Source organism: Elgaria multicarinata, chromosome 1 (assembly GCF_023053635.1).
Source record: "Elgaria multicarinata webbii isolate HBS135686 ecotype San Diego chromosome 1, rElgMul1.1.pri, whole genome shotgun sequence".
In the NCBI taxonomy this organism is placed as follows: domain Eukaryota; kingdom Metazoa; phylum Chordata; class Lepidosauria; order Squamata; family Anguidae; genus Elgaria; species Elgaria multicarinata.
Window position 1 is genome coordinate 91,564,939 of NC_086171.1, and position 23,477 is coordinate 91,588,415.

The 23,477-nt window shown below is 47.7% G+C and overlaps 1 protein-coding gene across 2 annotated transcripts in view; it reads left to right on the top strand.

The window, feature by feature from the left end:
• CNTNAP1 (contactin associated protein 1) overlaps positions 1-23,477 on the top strand; it is a 48,701-nt gene that overhangs the window by 15,156 nt on the left and 10,068 nt on the right. For both annotated transcript variants that reach the window (XM_063132399.1, XM_063132407.1), the window contains exons 8-17: positions 1,552-1,825; positions 8,513-8,662; positions 10,376-10,547; positions 15,524-15,630; positions 15,714-15,833; positions 16,001-16,204; positions 17,356-17,512; positions 17,638-17,765; positions 17,909-18,076; positions 23,099-23,317. In XM_063132399.1, coding sequence (XP_062988469.1) covers positions 1,552-1,825; positions 8,513-8,662; positions 10,376-10,547; positions 15,524-15,630; positions 15,714-15,833; positions 16,001-16,204; positions 17,356-17,512; positions 17,638-17,765; positions 17,909-18,076; positions 23,099-23,317 — 1,699 coding nt within the window. The remainder of the gene's footprint in view (positions 1-1,551; positions 1,826-8,512; positions 8,663-10,375; positions 10,548-15,523; positions 15,631-15,713; positions 15,834-16,000; positions 16,205-17,355; positions 17,513-17,637; positions 17,766-17,908; positions 18,077-23,098; positions 23,318-23,477) is intronic.

The window sequence follows — 23,477 nt, forward strand, 5'->3', positions numbered from 1 at the left end:
CGTCTAAAGGCATATAATGTAGGTGCCAAGCGAACCTCCTTAGGGAGCTCATTCCACAGCTGGGGTGCCACAGCAGAGAAGGCCCTCCTCCTGGAAGCCACCTGCCTCACTTCCTTTGGCAGGGGCTCGCGGAGAAGGACCCCTGAGGATGACCTTCGGGTCTGGGCAGGTACATATTTGTAAGTCAACAGATTTATCTAAAAGGGAGCCTCCATTTTCCTGTCCTTGAAACAAAACATATTATAAAGCCAGCCCTCATTTCCCATTTCATATGGGAAACAAAGAAGGAAAGTTGAAGATGATTGGATGCATATGTGGAGAAAAGCCGCCAAATATCAGACTTTCACCAAGAACTGTGATTTTGTGTGTGTGTGTGAGAGAGAGAGAGACTGGGAAACTTTCTTTTATTTATTGTAATGCATTTTTATTGAAAAGGGTCCCAAGAGCAACTTGTACACAATCAATAAAAACAAGGCAGTTGCTGCCCACAGGCTTACAATATGAAGACATGGCATGAAAGGAAAAATGGTTGTTGAGGAAAGAGTGTGGGGAGGAAGCAAACACAGGCACAAATTGGAGCAGAGCTGATGGGATGACGTTGCTCCCCATCTCCCTCTGCTGCATCATGATGGACAGTTGACAGTTGAGGGAGGACCCTGATGGACCTGGTCTTTAGGCGGATTTTTATATACTAGCTGTACTCAGTGTAACATACGCTGTTGTAGCATACCTTAAAGTTTATTAATTAAATATCATCGCGGGGGTGGGGGCTGCTTGGAGGCCGCTGATACAGCACCGTCTGGCAGACCTGGGGGGCAGGGAGGTCAGGGGAGGGGGAGCAGGTCTCCCCCTCTCCCCGGGGTTCCTGTCAGCCTTGGGCCGCCCGCCCAGCTCTCATGAGATTAGGCGCATGCAGGTGAGTGGCCTCCCACCCGGCCACCAAGGGCCCCGGCCGTGCCTAGCTCATGCTCCGGGCTGTGGCGCTGCCCCCTTCGTGGGGGGAGGGGGGAGGAGTGAAGAGGCAGAAAGGGGGGTAGGATTACCTTGGAAAGCCTGGAGGAGTCGGGCGAGGGGCTTAGCAACCTGTATCAGCTGAAGCCTGTATGGAAACATACCTAAGCATTTTATATAGAGAGATTTGCTTATTTTGCATACTTTATTAGGATTCCGTTAGGGGCCCTTGCTAGGGCAAGGAGGTATCTAAGGAACTGAAAGTGCAGCTCACTCCCCTGGAGATCCTTCGTGATCTCTTTCCCACATTTTACCTACTTCTGTGGCTTTTCCAGGCATTGCCCAGCTATTCACAAGTGTGTGGTCATAGCCATGAGGATAAGATTTTCAACATGCAGTTTTCATCAAGCTTGAAAACAAATTCAACTATTACAGAGCGCAGCGGTGCAAGCACCAAGTGCGCATGGCCCTAGTTCAGTGGAATGTCAGCCTGGCATGCATGAACGCGCGCACACACGGTTTGTCTTTGCCTAGTCCTGATCCTGCAGCTGCACCTCTACTGCATAGGTCCTCTCTTTACTGTCTCTTTCTCTGTTACAGGGCCATGTGGGTCATTACTGCCGAGACAACCTCTTATTCCCTTTCACATTTGCGGGGGTCAACAACTTCTTGCAGGTGCCAGGGTATCCCCGGCATAGTCTACTGGCAGTCAGCTTCCGCTTCCGCTCGTGGGACGTTGTGGGGCTGCTTATGTACACGGCCTTTGCTGATGACCTGGGCTGGCTTGAGATGGTGCTGAGTGATGGGCAAGTCAATGTCACCATTGCTCAGCCGAAAACCAAAACTAAAACCAAGAAGCTCGAGTTTGCAGCAGGTAGGAGGAGAGGAAGATGTTTACTTTTGAAAGGACTTTAAGGTAGCTCAGAAGGTCCACAATACAGGGAGGAGGGGTGTAGTGAGGTGTAGTGTTGGTAGGCTTGGAGAAGGCGGTATGTTTCAGTCCAATATGGGATGTGTTGTGGCTGGCTGGCTTCTTCACCTGTAGGCCAAGCTGCAGGCGTTAGAGGCCTGGGAAGGCCTGTAAGTTTGAGGAGATTCTGAGGCTTCCAATTCAGCAAGCTGTAGCTCTCATCTTTGTAGAGAAGCTTTTTTGGCTATGCTAGTTCTCGACTCAATTGGTTTTCATGGCAATACATGGCCATTGGTAGAGAGTTGTATTCTCATTGCTCCATTTTTGAAATTTCTACTGGCTTCTCATTAGATGCTAATAATCCTGATGCCCTACAATCCTGGCCAGTCAGAATGCAGTGGCAGTTCCTAGGCATCCCCTGGTTAAATGGACATGCTTGCCTGACAGCTCGCTCACCCATAGAGGTGGGTGAAGAGATGGGTATGAACGTTAGCTGACTCAGTCCCTGTTTCTGCAATACTTTAGATGTCTTTATGTGCTTCTTGCAAGCAAGCTGACATGTCACAATTGATACTCGCTTGTTTAGCTTGGCAAAGTTGGGTCTGAGGGGGCGGCCCTGTCCCTGTTGGTTTGGGTGGCGGGGATGCTTTTCTCGCACAAATTGTAGGATGGGTTTCCACCCATTCCAGGGTGTAAGGGTGGGTGGCGGGCAGCTAGGGTTTTAGATGGTGCAGAATTTCCGAAGTTTCAAGTCCCAAGAAAAATTCAACAAAGTTGCTTTAGGGCATGAAAACCGGGCTTGCTTTGAATAGAATTTTAGTCCTGGGCTTTGATCATGAAGAAAAGATCCAGGATTGGCCCAATAGCTCGATAACCCTATGTTTTGACAAGGAAATGAAAACTTTGGCCCAATTTTGAGGAACAGAAGAAATATCCTTCTGTTTTAGGCTATTTGGGAGAAAAGGTGGGATCTCTCCATTAGGTCCTGCCTGGCTTGACTATGAACTAGGGCTTTGAACAAGGAAAGACATTGATATAGCTTCCTTTTTTAAAAGAAGAAGACGCCAGCGAAAGGGCTGCTCTGGCTTGAGGTCGGCCCTGCTCCCACCTGGCACGCAAGAGCGCAGAGTGCTGGTGCTTCTCATGCCCACCCCCAAGGCATGCTTGCATGGGCAGGGTGAGGGGAACCTAGTGGGGGGCCGTGGCTGCAACGGGGGAGTAAGGGAGCAAGTGAGGGAGCGGCTAGCCGATTGAGGAGCTTAGTGAGCGAGGGCAGGTGAGCAGGGGGTAGCGGCGGTAGCGTTGCCGCGCTTGAGGTGGCAGTAACCCTTGGGCTGGGCCTGGGACCGCAGCGTAGACCATCATACAACTGCTCATTGCATTATTGTTGGCACATCTAGTTTGGCTTTCAGATACAGATTTGCTACCATGGATAGGAAAACGTATCGATAAATAATATAGAGTAGGGCCCAGTCATGTCATGCAGGAAAATGCTCAAAGTAATTGCAACAATAAGTGATTTTTCATTCTCAGAAAAGTATCCTCAACAATATATCCAAGATCTACCAAACTCCAAGCGGATGAAAGCCACCATTTTGTGATGCCATAAATGATTTTTAATAAGACACACATTTAGAAAAATGCATGTAATTGGACCTCTATTTGCCTGATTCACTGAAAACATGTTTTAAAGGTGAGCCCAAGATGCTGTCTTGAATGGGTTGCTCTTTGGTGCTTTGCAGAAGCACCAAAGAACCAGTCGTCTGAAATCTCTAACTTGGATTTTTCATTATAGCTTTAAATCTCCTACTTTCAATTCTAAAGGGGAACTGATCTCTTAAACAGGGCCCATGATTGGGTTGGGGTGGACATAGGATAGGTACATCGTTATTCATGCAGGTGGAAATAAGAATTATCACCATTTGCCATCCTAAGCTTCCCAACCAATGTTGTGAAATTTGCGGTAATCCAGACAACTTTTGCCAGATGATTCTTCCCAACATCCAAAATTGGGATGGTCTCAACTGATGTACAGAGGTCGCCACCCTGGCAAGACATCACCAGTTGTCTTTTGCTAATGGGTAGACATGGATCTTAACATAACATGTACATACTCAGCTTTCATTTTATTCCAGTCCAAGTGAAGCATAATAATGCCACCCTGATGGTCAAACTTGATCAACTGTTGTGGTGGTAGTCATTTGCCATCATATCCAGTGATCTGAAAGACAGTAGCCTAAGGAAAGGAAAGGAACCTCTCGTGCAAGCACTGAGCCATTACTGACTCAGTAATTATTCATTAGTGATGCCAGCTTTTGCGGACGTTTTCTTGGCAGGCCTTATAGCGGGGTGGTTTGCCATTGCCTTCCCTGGCCGTGATTACCTTTCCGCCAGCTAACTGGGTACTCATTTTACCGACCTTGGGAGGATGGAAGGCTGAGTCGACCTGAGCCGGCTGCCTGAAACCAGCTTCCGCTGGGATCGAACTCAGGCCGTGGGGAGAGTTTCAGCTGCAGAAACCGCTGCTTTACCGCTCTGCGCCACACGAGGCGGTTTTAATGCTTGATGCAGATTTGCGTTTCCTAGGATGCATAGATCACCTCATGGACAGTTCTAAACTAAAAGAAACTTTGAAAATGTTATATATGCTGGGTATACATTAGGGCAGCCTCCCCTTAATCGGATGTGATATCTTCATCACCCTCACAATTGGCTATGCTGTCTGGGACTGACGGGAATTGAAAGGTCCACGGTTGAGAAGCTGCATATGCTTGGTGGCCAAGGGTGAGACAAGGAAAAAACCTTGTAGGTGCTGCCTAAACCATCTCCTAACTTCTGGGGCTTTGTAGCTTCCCATTCTGCTTCAATCTAGTGGAGCCAGACAGTTCCAAGTGTTGTGTCTCAGCTTGCAGAGTCTTTATCAACAGTCTATGCAAAACATCCAGCTTCCTCTGATTGGGGATCCTGCCAGCAAGGGTGCCCAGAGTAACAAGCAGCGATAAGCAAACTTACAAGACAGTTTCACAAAAACCAAGCAAAGGAGAGGCAGAGGCGAAGTCCAGGGTCCGGTCCGAGGTCCTGTTCACAGAATCCAGTCGGGTCAAGAAGTCAGAATCCACAAGGTAGTCCACAAGGCACTAGCAATAGATACAGTGGTTGTTGCCAGTGCTGTGTGAGTCATGGCGCTGCCTTTTTATCCAAGCCCTTTGCCTGCACACACTAATCTCCAGCTCATTAACGAACTTTCCGTCTAAGTCAGCTATATAAGGCTGGCCTTCATAGAGCTGCGTTTCTGGTCTGCAGTTTAGGGCTTTTCCTATATGGCCGGATTTGCTCCCTGTGCTTTATTCATTGTTTTTCCCGAGGGCTGGGTGGATGTCTTGCTTCTGGCTCAGAATCTGAGCCATCGGAGCCTGGAGAAGGTGGAGAAGGATGGCCTTCACTGGGCACTCCCGAGGGGCCTGCATCCTCTTCAGCTGCACGTGCCCTCTCCTCCTGCAACACTGCCTCTGGAATTTCCTTGGGGGGAGGAGAGTCCACGAACTAAAGTAGGTCAGGTTCCTCCTTAGAAGAAAGCTCCTCAGGAGGGGCCATGACACCAACGCAGCATCCGTAGTGAGAATGCCTTGCATGGCAGATGTAGAGTTGTTGAACATTTATTTATTATTTATTTATTTATTTATTACATTTCTATACCGCCCAATAGCCGAAGCTCTCTGGGCGGTTCACAAAAACATTTCAGCCTGTAGGGGGACTGGTACATCTTTAATAACTTTCTTCAGAGCTTTGTCTTTGCCTGTGCCAAAGACAAGGAAGTATATTGATGAAGAGCAAGTTGTTCCACTTTCTTGATTTGTATATTCTAGGTTTTGCTTTTATTTACTCTTGTTCTTGCTATCTGCAGCAGATTTAAAGCTATAATGAAAATAAAAGGCAAGTTAGAGTCCATTAGACAATCAGTTCTTCAGCACTTCTGCTTATTTCTAGACTAAACTAATCAAGATAGCATCTTAGGTACAGGTATGGTCATAGAATAGACCCATTGAAAGCAATGTTAGTCAAGCCTAACTTAAGTCACATTGATTTTATTGGGTCTACTCTTAAGTATAACTAAGTCTGGATCCAACCCTGTGTGTCCATCTTTAATTTGACATAAGCTTTAAGTGAATCAGACCAATAGAGGTCCAGTTATGTGCAGTTTTCTAAGTTCATGTAGCACGGAGTAAGAATCAACCATCCCCTATGACAGGAAAAACCCAGATTTGTTAGGATATTTGGTAACAAAACCAGGAATGGGTTGGGGGGGGGATTATGAAATTTGAAGAAAAATCCAGATTTTTCCTATCCTCCCCACTTAATGGGAATTAACAAACATGCTTACAGCTCTGCCATTTTTAAAGATAAAGTGATGAAACTTGGCACCATGATAGCTCTTAGGTGGGGTTTAGCCATGCCAAATCTGAAGCAGATCCATTCATCCGTTGATTTTTAGTTGTTTTTTTTTTAAGTTTGAGGGTTTTTAAAAAATCCGCTGGAGCCATATCCTTCAAGCTCAGGTTGTCAAACCTCCTCTTTGGGGTCTTGCACTTTGAGTAGTTTCAGCCCTTGGCATCAAGGGAATCTCCAGTTTTTAGCTAAGAAGTGCTGGGCGAGCAGGGCACTTTTCCTGTTGCAGATTTGGTGGGCAGGTGGGCACCTGGAGCTCAGCAGAGGTGAGGCATCCACAGATCAAAATGTGGGAAAGGAGAGGTTAGTCAAAGCAGCCCATAGGGCAAAACAGAATGGGCCAGAGGCCTTTTTCTCAGAGTTCCACACCATGGGCAATGAAGGGTCATCCTTAGAGAAAAACTCTCATGACCAACAGTGAGGTGTCAGTCAAGAGAGAGACTCTCATCTTTGCAGATGTCCTGTTGCTGTGGATGTAGGAACCTGGCATGTTATTACTTTGCTTTGCTACCCCTTCCCTTCCTCTTCACTTGTGAGCTAGGCTCTGTCTGCTCTGCTAGCATGCAATGCAGAACGTTTGAAGAGTGTGTCAGAGAAAAATAGATTTGCGGCTTTGGCTGGCTGGCATATCTCTTAGAGACAGAGGCCATAGCTAGACCTAAGGTTTATCCCTGGATCGTCCAGGGGTCAAACCTGTTCATCTAGGTGACACACAGGGGATCCAGTGCTCAGGCAGGGGCGAACCCTGGATGATCCCAGGATAAACCTTAGGTCTAGCTATGGCCAGAGTTAGACTGAAGACACAACTCAGAGACGGCTGTAGCTGAGCCCTGAGAGGCTGGTGTGCCACACAGAGCCTTTCAAGAGCGCCTTAGAATCGAGTGTTGATGCAGGCATTGGCTGGCTGGAGGCGGAGTCTGATCCAGCATGGTATTTCTTAAGTTCTTTGGCTGGCATCAGTTTCAGACAGAGTCACAACGCAGAGACGGCTGTAGCTTAGTCCTGAGAGGCTGGCGAACCACATAGAGCCTTTTAAGAGCATCTCAGAGTCCAGAGTTGGTGCAGGCAGAGGCAGCTGGAGGCGGAGTCAAGAGTCACCGGCTGCAATGTCTTAGCGAGAGAGTGTGAGCCCAGAGACCCCTGTTGTAACTTCGCCCCATGGTGCTGGCATGCAACGCAGAGCATTAGGAAGAGGGTCTCAGAGTCGCATGTTTGTACAGGAAGTAGACAGGTGTTCAAAGTCTGGATGTGCGAAGTGGTGCCAACGCACAAGCCTTGAGAAGCTAATGTATATAAGTGAGAAGTGTGAATGGGCAAAGTAGTGTCCACTGCCCACAACACCCACCCTAATGTTAGAGTAGAGAAACTTGTGACAATCATACACAAGTTTTTTTTTAAAAAAATGTAAATTTAAAAATAAAAAAGCTGGCCAGCCGGCAGCAAACCCCATTAACAACAGCAGCAGCTTGCAGCGTAGTGAGGATACAGTCAGAAAAGATATTTGAGGGAAGGGGAGACTGTATCACACAGAATATAGCAAAAGCTTCAAAGTACAGCAAAACCTACAAAAGTAGGAGTGAGTGAAGTTAATTTCAGATACATTGAATCTCTCACTTGTTCTTTATTGCAATGATTTTAACATTAAGATGTTATGTAGAACAGATTTGTCGTAATTGTGTGCTGTAAAATCAGATATGTGACCAAGGCTGTGTTCAGGTGGGCACGCCCCCTTGGGGCCAGACATGTTGGTGGGCACGCCCCCTTGGGGGGCAGCCATGTTGTCCTCCTTTTTGGTTTCCAAAATATGGTCACCCTACCTAATAGCAACCTTCTCCCACTTGGATTTTGGTAGATTTGGGATATATTGTTCAGGATACCTTTCTGACTACAAAAAATAAGGTATGGTTTTTCTTTACAACGACTTTGAAGTAAAACTGTAAAATGAGTGGCCTAGAAGCTGTATAGGGAAAATGTATTCAAGCATGTCGTTAGAACCCCCATCATCATCATCATCATCGCCGCCACCATCATCATCTTTCTCCTCCTCCTCCTCCAAATGCTGAGTTCGCTCCAGAGAGCAGAGGCTTCACTCAGAGTTTTGGTGGGTCAAGAGAAGCCTCTCAGGGGTGGTGAGTGAAGAGTTGTTCATTACCCACCTTATTATCATCACCTGTGCTGAAATCCTTCTGTCCCTCCATTCCCCAGGATACCGTCTTAACGATGGCTTCTGGCATTCAGTGTCCTTGATTGTGCGTGAAACCTCGGCTGTCATCACCATTGATGACCAGAACGATGCCAGCTTCCGCGTTGACCGAGACATTCAGCTGCACACAGGGAACCAGTACTTCTTTGGAGGTGGGCATTGCATTGATAAAGGGTTATGGGAACGGTTCGACTTCTGAAGTGGCTGGAACAAATGACAGCAGGCTCTGTAAGTCGAGAAAAGGCTTTGCATATGTATGTGTGTGCATATATATATATATATATATATATATATATATATATTGGTTTTGAGGATGAATATTGAAAAAAGGCAAGGGGGGCAGAGCTAGAGATGGAGAGGTTTCCAGTGTCAGAATTTGGCTTCTCAGAATCACCATTTCATTATGGTTGCAGTTTGAAGGCACACGAGTAATGCCTAGTTAAATCTCAGAATTGTGGAAAGGAGGATTGAGAGCGGAGTAGGATTGTGTAGTTAAGAATTGCATAATAGAGTAATTAGTGTCACCCTCTCCAAAGGAATTTATTTTTTTAAGTATGTATATGCATGTGCAGCTGTGGGAACCTGTTCCTGAATGTGCTTCCAATCCAGATGCCCCCCCCCCCACTGGTTTTCTGCAGAAAATCCTTTCCTCCTGGCAGTCCCCCCCCCCGCCCCAGTGTTATTTACTCCAAACAGCACTGTGGGAAAATAGAAGGCAGGTAGAAGGCAATTTTCAACAGAATACTGGACCGGGGCTCTGATCCGGATTGCTTATCCCATTGCTTGGATAAATAAGATAGATTTTCAGGAACATTTCATTGCCTTTACTTCCATTCGATTTCAGGAATGCTGTGCAAACAGGTTGGAGCGGCAATGGTGGTTCTCTAGAATGTCAGCTTATTTTGAGGCACAACGTGGCCTAAAGAAAGTCCCTTGATGCCGAGGCTGTAAGGAAAGGCCCTGCGTCAAGTGAAATAGCTCTTATTTCTTTAAATTTGGCAGTGGCCTGTTCAGAACCCTGCTGTTTAAGGCTGTTGGTTAAGCAGCAGGGTTTAAGGTGCCTTGTGCGACATGTTTTGCTAAACCCTGCTCACTCACTAACCACTGTTGGATCATCTGCAGCAGGGTTAGCGGCTCTAACTTTGGCTTAAAGTGTTGTGTGTGTGACACCACAGCTTGTGGTTAGTGCTAACCCCAGAGAACCACAGATTAAGTGACCATTATGGCACTTAATCTGTTTTGGAAGAGGTTCCATTTGGACCAGTCTTTCAACTTGGTTGACCTGCGTTATGATTTCATGAAATCATCTCTATTACTTGTGGGGTTTCTGTCTTTATCTGCACACTCTGGTTGGAGGCCATCTTTTTTTCTTGCAGTGGGTTGTTTTCATGCTGTCTGCTGCAATGTTCTGAAATTGGAATGTAACCTGACACTGCCATGCAGCATCCTCTGATGACTATCAATCAAGGGAAGTAATTATCTTAGGCCAATATACTAATTAGCAGATAATTAATTAAGGATTCTACCAGGGACACTCCGCAGACTACCATTCAGGTGGATGATGTCACTTCCTCCTCAAAATATTCTTTTTGTTTTATTGGGTTGGCTCTGGACTTTGTCATACTTAGAGTTTTGTTGTTTATTCGTTCAGTCGTTTCCGCCTCTTAGAGTAGATGTATTGAAATCTATGGCACTTTAGTCAGCGGGGTGCATCCAGGTAGACTTAGAGTAGATCCAGTTGATATCAGTGGGTCTACTCTAAGTATGCCTGGATCCAGCCCCTTAGGTGTAACCACTGTATTTTTCCTGGTGTTCTCTCTCTTATTTGCTCACACATTGCTGGGCTGATGTCTTGTGTGCTCTAGGCTGCCCCAAGCCCGCATCCCGAACCGGCTGTGCCTCCAACCAGACAGCCTTCCATGGGTGCATGCAGATGGTCACTGTGGATCGGCAGCCCATCGAATTAGACATGGTTCGCCTACATCGGCTTGGCAAGTACTTCGAGGTGTACTTCAATGTGTGCGGCGTCACTGATAGGTATGCTTGCAAAGTGGAGTTTCTGGTAGGGCAAGATTGTGGCTTGAGGTGTGTGTGTGTGTGTTGGGGAGTGGGGGGAGATCCAAGATCCTTCCCATATGCACTGGGGATAAGCCTTTAACAATAGGATGGTAGGAGCCCATGGTCTGGACCAGTCTTGAGGAGCACAGGTTGTCCTTGCTGAAGCTAAGCCAGTCTGGGTCTTGTCTGGGACCCCACTCCACCCCACCCCCTGTATGCTGCTTTGAATTCTGTGGAAGAAAGGCAAGAGATCAATGTTGGGTTCCCAGGTAGTGCTCGGAAAAGCATCTTTATATCCTACACTCTGTTCTCTCTCTCAACATGTCTTCTGGGATGGTTGGAAAACTGTTCAGTGTTGGATTTGATGGTGCATTTTCTGCCTTGTGCCTGTTACTATTCTTTAGGAATGAAACTGAAAATAATCATGCAAATATCATAATGCTAGTTGATTTATCAATACTATGTCCACATTTTACAATATTGATTCAGTTCTGATCACTTTGTATGAAGAAATCCTTCCTTTATCCAGACAATACTTCAATGAATGTCCTGCAGTTTTAGCATTTTGGGAGATAATAGGTTTCCCCCACCTCTCTCTTCACACTGTTCAGAATTTTGTAACTCTCTCCAAGAATCAAAGAATCTGAGAAGGAGAGACCAGTTCAACTAAAATGTTCGTGAGAGCAGAACAAAGGTTTAGGGTGTAGTCCTATTGCCATGATCATAAGCCTCCAAACTTGGAGGCTTACGGTTGTGCTATGCAGGGTGGGAGGAGCAGTGGAGGCGATCTTCGCCTCTCTGTCCTCCTGCCCTGCATTTTCACTAGATGGCTCTTTTGCCCATATAGCAAAAGTGTGTCAGAGAGGGAGGGAATAACGCTAGAGAGACCTCTGGATAGCTTGTATCCTGGCCTCTCCAGACACCTCCCACCCACCCACCCACTGAAACACCCTCGCTTCTCTGAGGTTGCATTCCTGACCTTGGAGAGGCAGCTGGTGCAATTCTTTCCATGATGGCTGTAGCGTGGGGCAGAGCTCCAGTTCCCAACTCTGATGTTGGAGTGTTGTCTCTGACCTCAGATTCCAGCTGGACATCAGGAAAAACTTCCTGACTGTTAGAGCAGTACGACAATGGAACCAGTTACCTAGGGAGGTTGTGGGCTCTCCCACACTAGAGGCATTCAAGAGGCAGCTGGACAACCATCTGCCAGGGATGCTTTTGGGTGGATTCCTGCATTGAGCAGGGGGTTGGACTCGATGGCCTTGTAGGCCCCTTCCAATGCTGCTATTCTATCATTCTATGATTTGGGAATCCAAACTATCTTCATAGAATAGCAGTGTTGGAAGGGGCCTGCAGGAATCCACATTGAAGCATCCAGCTGCCTCTTTAACGCCTCTAGTGTGGGAGAGCCGACGGCCTCCCTAGGTATTTCCTTATTTATTTATTGCATTTCTATGCCACCCAATAGCTGAAGCTCTCTGGGTGGTTTACAAATTTAAGACAATTCAAAACAAAACAATAGTATAAAACCTAATATAAAATACAGTATAAAAGCACAACCAAGATGAAAACAGAAGCAAGGCAAAAATACAAATTTAAAATACAAATTTTAAACAGCAAAGTTAAAATTAACTTATAGACTGTTAAAATACTGGGAGAATAGAAATTGTGGTTCCATTGTCAAACTGCTACAACAGTCAGGAAGTTTTTCCTGATGTCCAGCCGGAATCTGGCTTCCTGTAACTTGAGCCCGTTATTCCGTGTCCTGCACTCTGGGATGATCGAGAAGAGATCCTGGCCCTCCTCTGTGTGACAACCTTTGAAGTATTTGAAGAATGCTCTCATGTCTCCCCTCAATCTTCTCTTCTCCAGGCTAATCATGCCCAGTTCTTTCAGTCTCTCTTCATAGGGCTTTGTTTCCAGACCTCTGATCATCCTGGTTGCCCTCCTCTGAACACACTCCAGCTTGTCTGCATCCTTCTTGAAATGTGTTTCCCAGAACTGGATGCAATACTCAAGATGAGGCCTAACCAGGGCCGAATAGAGAGGAACCAGTATCTTGTGTGATTTGGAAGCTATGCTTCTATTAATGCAACACAAAATAGCATTTGCTTTTTTTGCAGCCACATCTCACTGTTGGTTCATATTCCGCTTGCGATCTACAACAATTCCAATTCCAAGATGCTTCTCACTTGTAGTGTTGCTGAGCCAAGTATCCCCCATCTTGTCACTATTTATTTGTTTTCCTTTTTTCTAGGTGTAGAACTTGGCATTTATCCCTATTACATTTCATTCTCTATGATACTATGATAAGTAAGGTGTCATGACAAGTGGCCCTAATGAGAAAAGGAGTCCAAGATGGGTGGGAGTTTTTTAAGAAAAGAAATTTTATAGGCATAATTACAAACAGAAAAAACCAATGTAGTTCCACAAAAAGCTTAGAGATTACTTGAAAACCAAAAAGGACACATATAGGAAGTGGAAGGATGGCCAAGCTACAAAAGAAGAGTACAGACAGGAAGCACAGAAGTGCAGGAATGGGATCAGAAAGGCTAAAGCTGAGAATGAGCTGAGGCTAGCGAGGGATGCTAAAAGCAATAAAAAGGCTTTCTTCAGGTATGTGCATAGAAATGGTGGTTTACCTAATCAATGAGGATGGCAAATTGATAACAGATGATAAAGAAGAGGCTGAAGTGCTCAATTCTGACTTTGGCTCTTCTCCCAAAAGTGGGTCTATGACCCCCCTGGAAAAAGTGAAACTGAAGGGGCAGGATTGCAGCATGGGAATGATAAACAAATGTTCAAGGGACACCTAATTTCTTTGAACAAGTTCAAATCTCCAGGGCCCGATGAACTGCCATCGGATCATTCCTCCCAGAAACTTGGACACTGAGCTTAGTGCGGGGTGAACATGGCAGAGATTTACAGAATTCTGAACAGTGTGGAGAGAGAGGTGGGAGAAAACACATTCTCTCCTAAAATGCTAGACCTGCCGGACATGCATGGAACGAGACAATTGTGAAGTAATGTCTTGATCAAGGAAGGATTTCTTCATACAAAGTTTAGCTGTTATATGATACTCGTTGCCATTGCACATTGATGAGCAGAATACTGGATGGACCCCAGCATGGCTGTCATGGGCAACACCACAAAATCATGTCCAGAGCAACCTGCTTAGTCAAAAAGGATGAGTAGTTTCTCTAAGAAACCAAATATATGGCAGATATTGGTTTTTCAGCCCTAAAAGCCAAACCACGTATTTGCTCCCCACAAAGAACCACAAGGTACGCATTTTATAGGAAGAAAACTGGTCTGAGAACCCCCGTACCCATAAGCAAACATGCAGTATTACTCCCAAACAAGCGCCCCCCCCAAGCAAACGGATAAGCAAAAGTACCCTGCCCCAAACCAAACATAGGCAAAACTCCCCCCTCCAAAAAGAACAACCAGACAGGAAGGCAGAACTGCCCACCCAACACCCCAAACAGACAGGCAAAACTAACATCCTCCTCCAAAACCCAAACAGACCCAGGTACAGCTGCCCCCACAATCTAAAAAAGCAAATTGACAAAATGAGCCCTCCCTCAAAAACCAAACACGCACACCTCCCAGAAAACCAAACCAAACAGGCAAAACACCTCCTCCTGCCCCCAGTCTAGCCAAAAAGCCACGCTGGGAAACACACACGCACGCACCACCCCAGGCCAACGGCCTCTGCGTCTTCCTTCGTCTCCCAACGCCTCCCTAGCTCCTTAAGCTTGCCAGGCAGCAGGGTCCCTTTTCTTTCTTTAAGAAATGTTTTAGTGAGCTGGGCATGCTGCAAGGAAGATTTCCAGCCCTGAACTTGCCCCCCCCCCCGGCCCATGTGAGGCCCAGAGGCATGCTGGGGAAAGGAAGGGAAAAGGAGTGAGGCTGAAGAACTGCTTTGTTTAAAGAGTTCAAAACGTCTTTTTACATTCTTCTTTTTAAACATTTAACATCAGGGGGACTTGGGGGGTGTTGTGTTACCAGCCCCAGAATAGGATTGCCACTGAGATGGCTTTCAAAAGGATTGCACACATTTGTTGGAGGCCTATCAACAACTGTAAGCCAGCATGGCTAGGAGTGGGAATTTCCACAGTCAGAAGTAGTCAGTCCCTGGTCGAAACAGTTGGAGCGTGCCCACAGGGCTGTAGCCAAAGCAGGGCCACTGCAGAGCAATACGGAGGAGCTGTCAGTGTGCTTGGGAGAACCTCAAGGTTTGCAGAAGTACCCAAACCCTTTAGGGAAAATCCCTAAGGGGGCCACCTCCCCCTTCCCCCCAGTAGCCCAGTGAGGACTGAACATGCTTCGTGGCCACAGAATGCCGAGGCGGGTGGGGGACGAGGGGCGGAATGGAAAACCATCTGGGAAGGATGGAGGAGGTCGTAGCTGGCTGGCCAGCTGGACCACTGTACAGGAGCAGCCCACACTACAACAATTTGTTGCAGATCTTTCTTGTATGCCTCTAATTACTAGATGTCACAGAGACCGGGAGTAAATATAGGCTAATCCACCCCCAACCCCCCAAAGAAAACCAGGCAAGAAGGCAAAACTGCCCACCCAACACCCCAAACAGAAGGCAAAACTAACACACACACACACACACACACACACACACACACACACCCAAACAGGCCCACACAGACACAACTTCCCCCACAAACCAAAGAAGCAGACAGGCAGACAGGCTTACGTGAGGCATCAGCCTTGCCAGCGCTTGAGGCAAAAGTGCTGGGTCAGGTGGATCAAACAGGGCAGCACTTTCATTTGAAAAAAATGCACGCTGTATGTTTGTGAGGTGTTGTGCAGAAGTGCGGCAGCCCCTGCCTGCAAATGAGAAGTGGGTGAAGCCCTTTGTTTGGGGAAGGCTTGAGTCCATGTTGGGAGGGCCGGTGCCTGTCTCCAGTCTTGACCTGCTTCTCCTATTGTGCCAGGTGTACCCCCAACATGTGTGAACATGGCAGCCGCTGCGTCCAGTCCTGGGATGACTTCACATGCATCTGTGACTTGACGGGTTACAAGGGGGAGACCTGCCACACGCGTGAGCCATGGACCGGGGGGCAGGGGGGGCACAAAGGGCTGGTCTGTGTGCCGCCACCCCTCACTTCCTCCTTCCTCTTGCAGCCGTTTACAAAGAGACCTGCGATGCCTATCGTCTCAGTGGCAAAAGGTCTGGCAACTACACCATTGACCCCGACGGCAGTGGGCCCCTAAAACCTTTCACTGTCTACTGTGACATTCGAGGTATGGGGGCGTCAGTGGGCCCAGGCCTTCCGCGGGGCGTCAGTTGCTCTTCACGTGATTGCTTGGGTTCAAAGCGGAAAGAGAGAGAGGGAAGCAGTTGCACCAAGGGGATGGGGGAGACGCTCGGCTTGAACTTTTGCTCACCATTGCTCCTTTTTGCCTGCCAGAGGACCGGGCATGGACCGTCGTTCGGCACAATCGGCACTGGCTCACTAAAGTGGCCGGCTACAGTCCTGAAAGGCCTTTCCTGGGCACTGTCGACTACTGGAATGCGTCGTGGGGTGAGGTGTCGGCCCTGGCAAATGCCTCTGAGTACTGCGAGCAGCAGATTGAGTTCTACTGCTATTTCTCCCGCCTGCTCAACACCCAGAGTGAGTGCGTGTGGCCGAACTTGGTTGTCTCCACCTTGACCCTGTTCAGGCGACACGCTAAACCACGGTGGTTAAACATTTTGAGCTAAACATGATGGCTTAGCGTGTCATCTGAACCATGACTTAGCATGTTGTGTGAACCATTCCCAACCACGGTGGCTACATAGCCATGGTTTAAACACGCTCACTAACCATTTGCTGCAAAGGGTTGCATGCACTAACCATGGCTTAGTGTGTTGTCTGAACAGGCCCATTCTGAGCCAAGTACTGTGACTTAGGTGTAACTGCAAAACTTCAGAATACAAACAGCCCTGCTAGCTACCCTAAGCAGATGGGATCTGAACTGGAAACAGGCATTGTAATGGATAGTTCAATAAGGACGTCACCTCAGAACGTGGCAGCAGCGGTGGTGTGGAGAGTGGGGGTGGGCGCAAATTCCACGTTAGGAATTAATAGGACAGGAACTGAAAATAAAATGGCCGGGATCGTAATACCTTCAGGTACGATGCAACATCATCTGGAATACAGTGTGCAGCTCTAGTGTCCCTATCTCTAAAACAATGTAGCAGAACTAGGATACGTGCAAAATAAAATAAAGTACAATAATAAGGGTAGCTTACGTGGTTAAGGGGATGGAGCCTCATCTCCACAAGTCAAGGCTGAAGCCTCTGAGTTTGGTGGGCGGGAGGAAGGGAGAATATGACGGAAGTACATAAGACTGTGCTTTGGAGGAAGTGGATAGAGAAAAGGGTGGTCTATCAGCAGCTGCTGCCCATGGAAGTTACATCGTTTGCCAGTGGATACCACAGGTTGGGGGCCAGCAGAGGCAAGGCTGGGCAGCATTTTCATGCCCTACTTGTGGGCATCCTGGAAACAGCTCAGCCTTCCCCAGCCTGGAGCCCTCTAGCTGTTTTGGACTATAGCTCCCATCAGTACTGATGATCATAGAATCATAGAATAGCAGAGTTGGAAGGGGCCTACAAGGCCATCAAGTCCATGCTTTCTGGGGCCGATGGGAGCTGTAGACCCATCATTTGGATGGCCCCAGGTTGGAGAAGATGAACCTGCTGGTCCCACTGAACAGGTTGCTTTTGGGCTCTCTGAGATTCCCAACCCCTTCCCCATTGATATGCTGTCTTGTTTTCCCTCAGCCGGGATGCCATTGAGCTTCTGGATGGGCCGAAATGCAGAGCGCCATTATTATTGGGGAGGCTCCCCGCCAGGGCTGGGCCGCTGCGCCTGTGGCATGGATAAGAACTGCGCTGACCCCCGCTTCCACTGCAACTGTGATGCTGACCATGCCATGTGGTGAGCGATGGTCCTCTCCTCTCTTCAAGAAGTGCCTGGGTGGCAATGGCTATGGGATTGAAACTCTGGATACCCCCAGTGAATCGTGGGTACCCATTTGGCACAATCTCCCCTCTCTATTTCAGGCGGGCAGATAAAGGGCTGCTGAATTTTGTAGATCATCTTCCGGTCACACAGGTTGTAGTGAGTGACACAAACCGCACTGGCTCAGAGGCTCAGTTTTACGTGGGCCCATTGCGTTGCTATGGAGACCGTGAGTAGTCCACCGGGTGGGGAGAGGACTGCGTTGCCATTCCTCATTGGCCTGCCAGGCTGAGCAGGGAGCCTCTGAGGGATTATGGGATAGGGGTCTGGTGGGTACAGACTCTCTCACAATCCCCTTCTTATGGCTTACAGGCAACTCCTGGAACACCGTCTCCTTCGTCCGGGGAGCAGCCTTGCTCTTTCCTACCTTCCAAGTCAACTACAGTCTCGATATCAGCTTCTTCTTCAAGACTTCTGCCCCATCAGGCACTTTTCTCGAGAACGTGGGCCCAAGGAACTACATCCGTGTGGAGCTCAACAGTATGAAATGCAGGGCTCAAGGGGTGGAGAGGGGGAGCAATGGAACAGGCCCTGTGAGTTAGAGAGTGGTGGGATATATGCAGTTTACCTAGACCTTTTGACAAGTAGTAACACCAAGTAGTAACACTTGTCAAAAGTTGTCTTTTGACAAGTAGTAACACCATTCAAAACATGGAACAGAAGGGAGAACTAGCATTTATGCCGGACTTCCTCAACCTGCTGCCCTCTGGATGTGTTGGATTACCATTCCCAGGAGCCATGTGTGGGCATGGGTGGCTCGGGGGATTCTGGGAGTTTGTAGTCTGACACATCTGGAGGGTACCAGGTTGGAGAAGAGCAATTTATATAATCTTTCAGAAATTGATTGTTGCCCATTAATCCCCATTCTTTTCCTCCATTCTCATCTGAGCAGATGAGGAGTCATGAAAGGTTCACAAACATAATTGCTTGCAATAAAAACACTCCTTCTACCCCCCCCACCCCCCACAGGCCCTTTCTACACCAGCCCGATAGTCCAGGCTGGTCAAGGCTGAGTCCCTGTGTGTCCAAATGACGCACAGGGACTCCTGGGGGCAGAGGGGGGGGGATGGGCACGGGTTTTCCCAGGGATAAAGAAACCCTGGGAAAATTCGATTCTTCCTGCGGTCTCGGGACGATCCCGAGACTGTGGGAGGTGTGGGTGTCTGTCCCGCCTGGTGCCACACTTACTCACGAGTAAGCGCAGCACCAGAAATGGGCATGGAGCCATCTGGTGTGGCTCCATGCCCATAAAGGGAGGGAAAGGCAGCACTTTCGCCACCCCTGCGATGCCAGGGACGGGGTTGGGGGAAGGGTGACCAGCCCCCGCTGCTTTTTTTAAAAAAAGAAAGCACCCACAATGTCCCTGCTTCCTCCCAGGACGTTGCGCACCTCGTGTGCACGTTGGGGGAGGTTCTCGCCATCAGGACATGACAGAGCCTCTCCCATCCTCTGGGAACGCCGGGAGGTGTAGAAAGAGCCCCAGATACACACACCACATTAACAACAGTAGAATATTGATAAACAGGGCTGGATCTGTGAGAATGCATCTATTTATGTATGTATTTATTTATTTTACTGATTGCATTTCTATATCACTTTTCTGGAACCAACCAAAGCAGTTACAAAAGTTGAGAAGTTCAAGGCTAAGGTGAACTTCAAGGTGAAGTTCAAGGTGATGGAGATTTGTAACCAGGTCTTATCTATCTTTACGTTTTACCTTGAAAAACAAAGGGGGAAATTCAGAGTGGGACCCTTCAGATGCCTGTGCCAAGGCTTTTGCACTTCTAAGGAAGGGGGGGGGGGAGTGAGCGTTAAATTCTTTCCTGTGAGCCTTTTCCCAATGGAATTCATCCCCCCCCCCCCCGAGCTGCTATTTTCCTTGTTGGTGTTTACATGAATATACCACCTTATTTGCTAAAAAGCAATCAAGATGGCACACAGCAGTTTCAAGCTATAAAACTTAAAACAATAATATCTCTTTAGGAACAATAAAAAAATTAGAACATTAGAGGTGCAATCCCATATATGTTTAGACAGAAAAACTTACAGCTCTAGCAGTTTCCAACCAGCATGTTTAAATATGCATAGGATTGTGCCCTAAAACAACTATATAAAAGATGTGCTTTTACTCTCTTTCTAGGAGTCAATCAGTTTTTAAGGGAATGCATTCCATGCTTTGGGGTCAACTTAACAGTCTTCCAGAATTTAAGAAAGCCATAAAGACTGATCTCTTCCGGCAGGCCTACCCAGCTGAATTTTAAGATGCCTTTTTTAATGGTTTGCTGCTTTTAATGATGCACTAGTTTTATTTATTTATTTATTTCACTTATATACCACTCCCATAGCCAGGGCTCTCTGGGCGGTTTACAGAAATTCTAAAATTGAGATAAAAGCAAGTATACAAAATTTAAAACGCTAAAACACAGAACATACACACATAAAACATTAAAAACCGTTAAAAAAAACTAAACATGTGGGTGATTAAGATGTGCTGCCATATGCCTGGGCAAAGAGGAAAGTCTTAACCTGGCACTGGAAAGATAGCAGCGTTGGTGCCAGGGGAGCCTCGTCAGGGAGATCATTCCATAGTCTGGGGGCCACCACCGAAAAGGCCCTATCCCTCGTTGCCACACTCCGAGCCTCTCTCGGAGTAGGCACCCGGAGGAGGACCTTAGATGTTGAACGTAGTGACCGGGTATATTCACGTCGGGAGAGGCATTCCGTCAGGTATTGTGGTCCTAAGCCATGTAAGGCTTTATAGGTCAAAACCAGCACCTTGAATTGGGCTCGGAAACATACAGGCAGCCAGTGCAAGCGGACCAGAACAGGTGTTATATGGTCAAACCTTCTGGTTCCCGAAATCAGTCTGGCCACTGCATTTTGCACGAGCTACAGCTTCCGAACCGTCTTCAAAGGCAGCCCTACGTAGAGCGCATTGCAGTAATCTAACTTGGAGGTTACCAGAGCATGGAAAACTGAAGCTAGATTATCAATGTCTAGATAGGGGCGTAGCTGGGCCACCAACTGGAGTTTGTAGAAGGCACTCCGTGCCACTGAGGTCACCTGAGCCTCAAGTGACAATGATGGATCTAAAGGAACCCCCAAGCTACGAATTAATGTTTGAATTAGTTTTATGTATTTTATGTTGTTTTTAATTGTGTTGTACCCTGCCTCGATCCAGAGGGAAAGGCGGGTAACAAATAAATATATTATTATCATCATCATCATCATCATCATCATCATCATCATAGGAGAATGCCCTTAATGTGTGCACAACAAATAAGTCTCAGTGGGCAATAGTGGTCTCAAGAAGTCCTCTCCTATAGGCCTTAATACCCAGGCAGGTTCATAATGAGATAGGTGTTCTTTTGAATAGCCTGGCCCTAAGCTATTTAGGACTTCAAAGATTAAAACCAACACTTGAATTGAGCTGGAAAGCAATTAGCAACCAATGCAGGTATTTTAAGACACATGGAATATGGTTCTGATACCATGCATTGGTTAGTAGCCTACCTGCCATATCTTCTACCAGTTGTAGCTTCCAGATGCTTGTCATGGTAGTCCCTCACAGAGCACATTGCAATAGTCTAAATGTGATGTAATCAAGTCATGGATAGCTGTTGCCAAGTCAGACCAATGCAGGAAAGGTTGCAGCTGGCGCACCAAGCATAATTGTCCCAACGCAAACCTTGGTCCTGTTGCCACCTGAAGATCCAAGGACAGTGTAAGATTAAAGACCACTCCCAGGAGTGGCTCTACCAGGAGGGTGAGTGTGCTTGGAAGCAATAGTATCAGTGACCCAAGCCCTGACTGTACTCCACAGGTGAGCCAGGGCTTCAACAGTACCACTGACAAACGGGGCAGGAAATTCCCTAAGCACAGGAAACGATCAAATTCGTTAGGCTCCTAGGGTGGCCATTTTTTCTGGTCCTCCACTCCTCTGGATGTCAGCGTTGGCAGCCAGTCCAGAGTTAGCCAGATAGTGATCTGCCCATAACGATGGGGTCTCATGTCACCCCTCCACCTTCAGAGACCCAATTCTACCAGATCAGAATACCAGCCTGATGTACCACAGAATAACCTGGCAGGCAGAACTGGATGAGACACCCTCTTCCCCTCCTTCACTATTAGGGAAATTACCTGTACACTTTCTCTAAAGGGCCAAATAACAGCTTGGGGAGGGGCTGTTCACTGGGGAAAGGTCATAAAGGGAGATTGTCTCATTTAGATAGACCTTGGTTTAGCTAGCAAGGCCTTAAACTTGAGTGAACAGACAAGGAAGGTTTTGGCCACTGGAGAGACTGTGGGCCAGGAATCAGGAGGGCAGGCAGCTGCACTGGAGATGCAGCGGAAGGGTTTCACACAACTAAGCAGCTAAATCTTTGGACCTTTGCGCCTTCAGTGTATTTGTTGAAATATAGAAGCTGCTCAAGCTACAACTTTTTGGCTGTGTCCAAGGAAACGGAATTCCACCCCACTCCACCATGGAGACGGCCTAATCCTGTGTCCTCCTTGTTGAATGTGGCTCTTCGGGTAACCCTCTCCATGCCTTCCCACTCTTTGCCACAGATTCCAATGCTTTGTAGAAGTGGAAACTGGTTGCTTTGATCCTCTTTTTAGGGCAGGGTTCCTGTATGCTTCACATTGCCTAAGTGAGGTTTAATGTCACTCTGGGGTCCATTTATGTCGGGTGAATTGTTGATGTGGCAGATTCCCTGGGAGTCCTACAGGGAGTGCCATGTGCCATGTTGGATGCTCTCAGATTGAAGAGCTGGGATAGCGGCACTCAGTGGCAGATCCTTAGACTCTCCGTCTGCTACTGAGGAATGATCTCATCCGGGGAAGGTGGGAGCCCTCTGAAGTGATCTTTGCTCCCTTTTGGACTGATACCACTGAAGGAGAGGTGGATGTCTTCAGAGGCACAGAAGCGTTGGCACAGGTATCTGAAGGAGCAGAGACACTCGCTCTAGATCAGGGGTCCCCAGAGCAGTGCTCATGGGTGCCATGGCACCCGCTAGGACCTCTAACGGTGCCCATGAAGCTCCCTACTCTGTCCCCTTCAAAAAAAATGTTTTCAATAGAATAATAACCTTGAAAAACATTAGGGTGACAGGTTCTCGTTCCTGTTCCTGTACCTGCTGCAGATCAGCTGTTGGTGGACAGGCAGGGAAGGGAAGATCGCCCAGTCTTCTGCCGGGTCTCTCCTCCATCCCATGCCGCCTCCTTTCTCTCCCTCCCAGCCTGTAGCCTCAATATTTCTTTCCCCTCTACTCCTTTGCCTTGCTGTTTCCCCCTCTTGCCAGCCCTCTATTTTTCTTCCCCCCAGCACCTCTTTAGCTCACCTTTGATTAGCGAGGGCCCACACAACGGCTGCTGCAGTTCCTGAAATTCCCAAATGTGTCCACGGGTTTAAAAAGGTTGGGGAACCCCACCCTAGGTTGCGGCTGGCAAGTTTGGGGTGGAATGTCCCCATGACACCCCTATTCTCCCGCTGCCTTCTAGCTTCCCGGGACTTGGTTTTTGCTTACAACATCGGAAATGGTGACGAGAATTTGACGGTGCACTCAGAGATGCCCTTCAATGACAACGAGTGGCACGAGGTGAAGGGAGAGATCAACGTCAAATTAGCTCGGTTGCGTGTTGACCGGATGCCGTGGGTGGTGCGAGCAGCTCCACCTCAGAGTTTCATCCATCTGAACCTCACTAAACCGCTCTATGTGGGTGAGTGAGGGCAGGCTGGGTGGTGTGTGCTGCGGGCGAGAGAGGGCATCCTCTTAGAGGTTCTTTGGGTGTTCATAAGCTCAGAGGAGCCAAGGTCAATATGACTTACGCACTGATATGAAAGAAGCATTTTAGATTGTCAGTCCAATTTTGAAAGGGG